The sequence below is a fragment of the Salvia miltiorrhiza genome, chromosome 1 (genome assembly GCF_028751815.1).
Source record: "Salvia miltiorrhiza cultivar Shanhuang (shh) chromosome 1, IMPLAD_Smil_shh, whole genome shotgun sequence".
NCBI lineage: Eukaryota > Viridiplantae > Streptophyta > Magnoliopsida > Lamiales > Lamiaceae > Salvia > Salvia miltiorrhiza.
Window position 1 is genome coordinate 72,270,014 of NC_080387.1, and position 9,238 is coordinate 72,279,251.

General features: G+C 34.1%; 1 protein-coding gene and 1 long non-coding RNA gene across 3 annotated transcripts; one reads left to right on the forward strand and one right to left on the reverse strand.

Moving 5' to 3' along the window:
* The first annotated feature begins 253 nt into the window (after positions 1-253).
* Positions 254-4,489, forward strand: LOC131006035 (uncharacterized). Its single transcript, XM_057933195.1, has 7 exons — positions 254-296; positions 378-477; positions 1,536-1,654; positions 1,859-1,927; positions 2,167-2,274; positions 3,661-3,876; positions 4,022-4,489. The coding sequence occupies exons 4-7, from the start codon at positions 1,910-1,912 to the stop codon at positions 4,169-4,171; spliced, it is 492 nt and encodes a 163-aa protein (XP_057789178.1). The 5' UTR covers positions 254-296; positions 378-477; positions 1,536-1,654; positions 1,859-1,909; the 3' UTR covers positions 4,172-4,489.
* Positions 4,490-4,834: 345 nt separating this feature from the next.
* Positions 4,835-7,877, reverse strand: LOC131006040 (uncharacterized). 2 transcript variants are annotated; one of them, XR_009095393.1, is made up of 5 exons: positions 7,711-7,877; positions 7,486-7,611; positions 7,242-7,298; positions 6,098-6,157; positions 4,835-5,413 (listed from the first exon to the last, which is right to left on the reverse strand). It is a non-coding gene; the product is annotated as an uncharacterized LOC131006040 (long non-coding RNA). The 2 variants fall into 2 exon arrangements; XR_009095392.1 differs by having other exon boundaries at positions 7,692-7,869.
* Positions 7,878-9,238: the final 1,361 nt, after the last annotated feature.

Here is a 9,238-nt window from a genome sequence, read left to right on the forward strand (position 1 = left end):
ATTTCGGCGCCAATTTTCAAATTTCAATTTTTTGGGGGTCAAAACAAGACTTTTGGAATACTTTTCTCCATTTCCTTCCCTACGAATTATCAGATTCATTACAAGAAAAATAATCGGACATTGTCGGAAATTTTTATGGAGCCACGGCCATAGGAGATTGCCGGCGGAAGGCCCACCGACGGACGTCGACAGTCTTATACTGAAATATCAGACGCAACCAACGACGATTGTAAAAAACCCCCCACCGCCGCACTCCACCGCTATCACTGCTCTTCTTCACCACCACACCGCCTAGTGTCAATTCTCATCTCTTTATTGTTAATTTTCTATTTGCTTTTTTTCTCTCACTCACTCTTAATTTCTCATCTCTCTCATAGTTACCACCGCATTCCACTACCGCCGCCACAGCACCTTTGACGGTGAAGTCTCTCATTAGCCGGCACCCACTCGCCGTCGTCGTCCCTGACTCGACTGTAGGTAAGCTTTGTCTCAGTTTTAGGACTTAGGGCTTTAAGCATAGGGCTCGATTTTTTAAAATTCTGCTGGTTTAGCTATTAGCTTACTTCTATTAAATTGTCTATTGAAATTTGGGGCAAAAAGTGTTAGATAATAGCTTATTGAGGTTCCTTGTAATCAAACTGTCGCCTGCACAAACGTTACAAGGTTTTTCCTCTCTCGCAATTTGTATTTGGGTAAATTGTGTCGATCGTGAATCCGTTTACTTGGCAAGTTTTGCTTTATCACTACATTAGGACAATAAGGATATTGCTAGTTCTAATTTGTATGTCATTGATGAAATGCTATGAGATTTTTATTTCATTTCCTATTTCTGAAACACCTCGAGTTATGTGTGTTCATCTTTCATTATAGATATATATCGAACTTTGGCATAAATCTTATACCTAATAGATATACATCATATTTGTTTTATTTGTATAATTAGTTCTCGTCATCTATGATTAAACATTTGAGGATATAGTTAATTATATATATCTGATTCTTACTCCGGAACAAATTATGTAATTGTTACGAGTCTTTTTCTCTGAATTTCTGTACGCGTTCTAATCTCTCTGCCGCTGGTGTTTCGAATTGATATGTGAGCTTGCTGTTGCCGAGCTGAATGTTGCAAGATAAATACAAGTTCTGATCCAAATATATATGTCCTAGTCATTTATTTTGCATTGAGTACAGTGTGGATGATTAATTTGCTGTCAATGATTTGTGGAGATCCGAATAAACAATGCACTGTTAATGCTGGGGAGCAGAATCTCAAGTTACATTTTAGTGATTTTGCATATGCCTATGATTGAACTTCACATTATCACACTGGATTGCAAGAAATTTAGCTTATCGAAACATGAAACTTTAATATTGACTTAAACGTTGTTATATTATCCAACTGCTTGAGTTAAATAAAAGAACGATTTAGATACTTCATTTGTTCTTTAAAACACACATGCAAGAGCTAATAATGAGATATATATGTGTTGAGGTTTTACCATTATCAGTTAATCCAGACTTATGGATGATTTTAGATGGTACAGGTGAATGTATTCCAGTTTCTGAAGCTGAGCTACCTCTTACCCTACCTGAGTTGGATGATTTTACTCCAACTGGGACTGGGGAGCCACCATTGACGAAGGCCCTTTCTTGGGTATGTTTATTTTCTTCTATGAGTTCAAGCAGGTCAAAGTTGTGTAGAGATATAGCTAGATGAGACCTAACTCTCTGAATTATAGCAATTCTTAAGCCCTTTACCACATCGTTAGGATCCATTATCCTAACTTGGTATCTTTTTTTTGTTGTATTTTTTCTTCATGAAACATATTTATGGATAATGTGTCTCAGGTACAAACAGTTGACCAATCTCTGGGAAATCAGCTCAGCGGGAGACAAACACTATGCCTCAATGGGCTGGTTCTTGCTGGTAAGACTTGTTTCTACAACTAACAAGTATAAATAATATTGGCACTGTTTCATATTTGCTATATCTGGTTTGACAAGAAAACATGAATATGCATTATATTAAGCTTCTTGGTACAAAACTCATCTTTGAGGCATTTGTGATTGTGATTTCCAAACATTGTGAGCATAGTGAATGATATCCAAAATAGTTTTCTTGCTTGGTACAAGGCTCACTAAATATTTATGGAGCCACGGCTGTAGGAGATTGCCGGCGGAAGGCTGACCACGGACGTCGGTAGTCCTATACTGAAATGTCAGACGCAACCAACGACCACAGTAAAATCCCCCCACCGCCGCACTCCAATTGAGGTCGGCATATTTTATTGAATAAATGTCATTATTTTCCATGTTATCGGCAAATAATCTCGGCACCCATTTTGTATGTTTGGCAAAGATTATTTTTGATCGGCAAAAGTATATTTAAATACAAATATATAATTTAACTCATAGTTGTGGAAAATATTAATTTTAGATGCATATCTATTAGATAAAATTGATGTCGGCAGATTTTATTAATAAATTTAATCATTTTTTATGGTATCAACAAATAATCTCGGCAGCCCATTTTATATACTCCACTTGGCAAAGATTACTTTTGATCGGCAAAAATATATTTAAATGCAAATATATAATTTAACTCATAGTTGTAAAAAATATTAATTTTAGATGTATATCCATTAGATGAAATTGATGTCGGCAAATTGTATTAAATAAATTTCATTATTTTTGTCAAAAAATTAAATAAATTTATGGGTTAACTCCGATTTTCTACATTTATCTGTTCTAGGATTATTTGTCATTCAAATTATAAATTCTCATGGTATCGGCAAGAGTCTCGACAGTCAATTTAGTATGTCTGGCCAACATTAGTTTTATTATGCAAAATACTTTTAAATGTAAAAATATAATTTAACTTATAATTATGAAGAGTACTAATTTTAGAAGTAAGTTTGTAAGGTTAAATTAATAGCGGCAAATTCTTTGAATAAACTTTATTATTTGAAAAAAACTTAAATTTAAAGGTTTCTTTGCCTTTAACGGTAAAGTCTCTCATTCGCCGTCATCCACTCGTCGTCCCTGACTCGACTGCAGGTAAGCTTTGTCTCAGTTTTAGGACATAGGGCTCGATTTTTGAAATTTATGATGGTTTAGCTATTAGCTTGGTTCTATTAAATTGTCTATTGAAATTTGGGGCAAAAAAATGTGAGGCTTGTAAAGGTTCCCTGTTGGGGGGTGAGAGGCTTGGTGAAGATTTGAAATTTGTAGATTTGAACATGCTTGCCTTGTCTTCACACGAAATACACTTCTGAATTTTTAGAGAGGTTTGATTTTTGTGTCTGGTTGTTGTTCACAAACCTTCTTGCTCTCATTTTTGTTGCTTCTGTGGTTGCTTTTAATTCATTACATTGATGTTTATCTGTCTTTAAATAGCATCCATGGAAGCCTTCAAGCTGTGAGCCTGTTGTCGAACTAGCCAAATTGGTTTCTTTAAGGTGTAATTCACATTGAAAGTCTGTTAGAGTAACGAACAAATTTTCAAGAACAGGTTAATTTATCTATATTTTTGCAAATTTCTTTGCATTTCCCCCGTAGAGGCATACAACAGAATTGTTTTACTTAATAAAATTATCACTTTGAAACCTCAAGTCAAAACTGAGTCTAGTTACTTTACCCCCTTTGAATTGCTATTGATAGGTCTTGGCACTAAAGCACCATACATCCAAGCTCTTGGATTTTTCAGACCTCCGATCATTAACGACTTTCGGATTTAGAGTGGAGGCACTGAGTTCACTTTGTTCATTAGGGGAGTTGACTGTGGAGACACAGATAATTATTGATGACACTGTTGCAACGCACCTGACATTTAATCCTATGGGTGTTATGACAGCTGAGAGGAAAACTGCTCGTCAAGTAGGTACAACGGTTACCTTCAAGAATTTGTTTCTTTACTGCTTACACTTACATTTCTTATATTAGCTTGAAAGATACAGCTGAGTGGAAGGAATATGGCAAATTAATTCTGTTATTAAATATGAGTATGATTGCATTTGTCCAGGACATGGTGGCAACAACATTACTTGGCGTTAGTCATAGCATTTGTTGTAGTGGTTCTAATTGGACTGCTGGCATTTGGGGGGTGGTTTATCTGGAGGAGGAACCAAAAACTGGGCCGAAGTCTCGTACAAGCCCGTTGATTCAGTTGTAGCCGAGCAGGAACTCCAGACTTTGCAGAACTAGAGAAGTGAATTTTTGGTTTGATACTCAGCTTGTACCTCCGATTCATTTTGCTCCATTAGCAACGAGATTCATTTTAAAGGCGAAATTGTAGCTTAGAAATTTAAGGTGGCAAAACCCATGTAATGAGCATGCCATTTTGTGGCCATGTCTGTGTATGGCAGAATTTCATTTCAGCAACCTCTGCCATGAAAGTGAATTCTTGCTTTCATAAATTTAGAATGTTTAGTCACATGAACATTTTATATAGGATCACAGCATCAATGAATAAGTAAACATTTCTTGTGTATGCTTTTTGATTAAATGTTGAGTTATTTTGACCCGCTTCAGTGCTCAACATGTTGAGGCTGCAACTTCAAAATTTTGCCAAATTTTGATAGACGAGGTGAAATTATTGGTAAATTTATACATAGCTTGTGTTAATGATAGTAACAATTGGAAATAGTAATCCAGCAGCATAATCAGTTCAAGAGATTGCTATTCGAATGAAGAATATGATTCATAGTTAGATGAGTTTACCCAGTAAACACCAAGCATAGTTGATTGCAGATTTAGATGAAGAAAAAAAAAACATATCCACGTTTATAAGTTTGATTGAGGCAATCATATAAACACAAAGTGCAGAATTCACATGTGTGTCAAAATTAGGGAGCACTATCAATACTTGAAAGTTTACAGCAAGAACTGAACTACAATCTCACTTATCTACATGGGAAAAGAGAGATAGCTAAGACTTACAATGACACTGCACTACAGCCACTACTATGTCAATTGTCAACGAATTAACCACAACAGCTGAGCACCAAAATTGAAAAAAATACAAGTTAGAGGTGAGAAAGGTGTCATGCTCATACCTAAACAGATTTACAACAAGGGCAAAAGGGTGTGCTCTACACAGTGGTAGAGCAAGCACAAATGATGCCGATGACTCTTTTCATCTCCAGCGTCATTTTGGCTGCTGCTTCTACCTTGTGTATAAAGGTCTTGCTATTGGATTATCTTGTACAGTGCTTTTGAAGAGAGACTCAGATAACATATGTATGCTTCAGTTATTGCTCGGGGTGATGATGGTGCGTTGCTTACTTACTATATACATATAAAAAATAAATATGTCCATTCTGAGAAGCGGCGAAGCTCATTCAGCACTGATCACAGTTCCGGGTGAAACTTGTACTTCCTTCAACTGGACATCATATGATGATTGGACCTCTTTCTGCAAACATATATGTAAACTCTTTCAGTAACCAAACATTTCAGGAATGAAAGAGAATTTTATAATTCAGGCATATAATGCCTTATGTTTAAATAATAGACTGGTTAATGTCAAAACTCCAAAACTAGTGCAAAACATAACTGGAAGAAGGGTATAGGAATAGCAGGCTTCTATTAACAATACTGGCTTGGAAATGTAACAACAATCTGATGTTATGTGGAAACCATGGAAAATTAGATCATTGATGTGAAGACACAACAATGAGACAAGAGAGCAAAGAGAAACTGGTGCAAATCAATGGCATGGAAAAATTAAAGAGTCACAGGAATATAAGGTCATTGTCTGGTAAAAGAGTCAGAAACTAGTGAGTTATGATTTCTAGAAAAGCTTTCCCATTGGTGTTATTCTGTTCCATGAAGCCAAGGTGAAATTGTATGTGTGATCAAAACTTGTGTATCAAGTTAGACATTCCTGAGTTTGGTGGAAAGGTACAACAAGCAAAGGTGCAAGATTACAAGTGGTTCGTCGTTAGTAGTGGGATCAATCTACATATATCAATTTAAAGAGGTTCTATTGCATTTACAGTAATCACTCAAACAGAAACCACACCTATGCACTCGCTATAGGCAAGATAGAAAATTCTACACAAAATGTTGGGGCAACCAGATGAGGCAGAGCACTTACAATTGGCTCGAACTCAGGACTGAACAAATTTAAGATCAGGTTTCTCGTTAATAACAAGACCTGCAAATCAATGGGAAGCAATCAATCTTTTATACATACATTTTTTCAATAAACGTGATGCAAAGTAATTCTCCATCAATTGGTGCAAATCAAAATGCCAAGTAATGAACACAAACCAAGCCCAGGCAATGAGCATCTGGGAGCAGACAACATGACAGATAAAGATAAATAATGATCTAAACTCAGCTTGTAAAGTGAGAAATTATCATGTAGTGTTGATTTTTCAACCTTGAGTAGTCAGATGCATGACAGATAAGAAAATTGATATGTTGTGGGGAAAAATGCTAATTTGAGTCATTCCCCCTAAATCTGTTAACCTCCAACATTTTCTATCTATAGATCATGCATTTATTAGAGATAGATATCAATCCTATTGCAAGGTTCAGATGCTGCAGAATAGTTATATGTCTCAAATCCAGTACAATATCCTCCACCCTAAACATCTTTGACTTTATAACCATGAAATCAGAATCCCACTTCAATCTTTCAAATACACATCCTTCCCTTATTAGAAATCCATAGGTATTCATATTATATCAGACAATGACATTCAAACATAATTAGAAATGGACAAAAAGATTGGGACTAAATTTCTGAATCCAACCATTTAAGTAATCAACTTTTTTTGAAGAATAGGAAGCTTAGCATCCAAAATTTTCAAAATCAACAAATAAACAATATCTTATACAAGGCTAAAACATACAACCGAACACTTACTAGCTGGAGAGACTAAGGGTAGTGCTACAACATAATTTCATACTGTTATAATCCAAAATTCCACCTAAGTTATTAACAACAAAGAGGACTATTATAAAGGATCTTTTTCAGTTAGCGGAATATGAACGATGCATTACTAACAGTTTTCAAATACCAGAACATATGACAGCTCAATATTATTGTCCACGTTTATAAATCCGGACGACCTTTATAAGTAATCATCTGGATTCGCTAGAAAACAGTTGGTTAAGTCATATTTCAATGGATTATTGTCCTACACTTGCTAGCCACTTTAACTAGTTTACAGAAGAGGCAAGCTGAATAGTTTAATTACTTTGCTACAAAGAATATCACAAATCTATTTCACCTGCAAACTGAGGGACGAGCGGTGTCGGAGAATAATCGGCGACGGCGTGAGGGACACCTACAACAACTAACCCATTAAGAGAAGAGATAATTCAAATTACTCAGCAAGGGAAGACTTGAAGAGCTCATAGACACAATCAATCCATCATAATAATTTGCCCTAAAATTAAAGCCGCAAATTCCAACAAATCAACGTAAAAATTACATGAAAATTAAGCGATAATTCGAAAAACAAAGCAAAAAACCTGCAGTCCAGCGTGAGAAGAGCGAGAGACGAGTTTATTCTTGTCCTTATCCTTGGCTTTTGAAGGCAGTTTTCCCCATCAACAACCCCTTCGCTCATTTCTCGACATTCTCTACTTCACGTAAATCTGAATATTACACAGAAAATTTAATTGAGAAAACAGAAAGATGAGGGGAGTTCTCGCCGAGCCATGCGCTTAACGATGACCTGTGGGTCAGCTGCTCACCGAACGAAATCAGAGGAGAATCCCCGCGACGACGGCGATTTGCAGAACCCTGGGTCGACGACGCGATGGCGTGGCGGACGAAACTTGAAACTGGAAGAGGAGTGTAACCCAGCTGTAAATTCAAAATGAAAGAAGCTGCAAAATACACATTCCCGCTAAATGCACATATTTCAAGGCAAAGAAACCCTTAAATTTAAGTGTTTTTCAAATAATAAAGTTTATTAAAAAAAATTGCCGATATTAATTTAACCTTACGAACTTACTTCGAAAATTAGTAGTTTTCATAATTATAAGTTAAATTATATTTTTACATTTAAAAGTATTTTGCATAATAAAACTAATGTTGGCCAGACACACTAAATTGATTGCCAAGATTCTTTGCCGATACCATGATAATTTATAATTTGAATGACAAATATTCCTAGAACAGATAAATGTAGAAAATCGGAGTTAACCCATAAATTTATTTAATTTTTTGACAAAAATAATGAAATTTATTTAATAAAATTTGCCGACATCAATTTCATCTAATAGATATACATCTAAAATTAATATTTTTTACAACTATGAGTTAAATTATATATTTGCATTTAAATATACTTTTGCCGATCAAAAGTAATCTTTGCCAAGCATATAAAATGGGCTGCCGAGATTATTTGCTGATACCATGAAAAATGATTAAATTTATTCAATAAAATCTGCGACATCAATTTTATCTAATAGATATGCATCTAAAATTAATATTTTCCACAACTATAAGTTAAATTATATATTTGTATTTAAATATACTTTTGCCGATAAAAAATAATCTTTTCCAAGCATACAAAATGGGTGACGAGATTATTTGCCGATAACATGGAAAATAATGAAATTTATTCAATAAAATATGCCGACCTCAATTTCATCTAATAGATATCTATCTAAAATTAATATTTTCTACAACTATGAGTTAAATTATATATTTGCACTTAAATATACCTTTGCCGATCAAAAATAATGTTTCCCAAACATTAAAATTGTGTTGCCGAATATTAAATATTGAAATCATATAAACTAATTAAAGGAATGATTACGTATTTCAACGGAACAAAATTAAAAATACAAATTATTTTAAAATAAAATAAATTTATTGAAATTCAATTTTCTTGTATTTATTTCACATGATAAACTTACTCAGAAAATTAATATTTTCAGAATTATAAGTTTAATATATATATATATATATATATATATATTTTAAAATATGTTTGCCGAACTAAATTAATGTATGCCAAGCATAATACATGGCTTGCCAAATAGTGATTGCCGAAAATATGGAAACTCGTGCTAGGAATTACCACAGAGCATTGATTAAAGAATAATATATATATATATATATATATATATATATGTATATTCTTTTAAAATAAAATTTATTCAATTTCAACTTGCTTTTATCTATTTCACATAATAAACATAATTTCAAAATAAATTATTTTTTTTGAAATTACTTCTAGTTTGTATTTATTTAACTTCTTAAACTAACTAT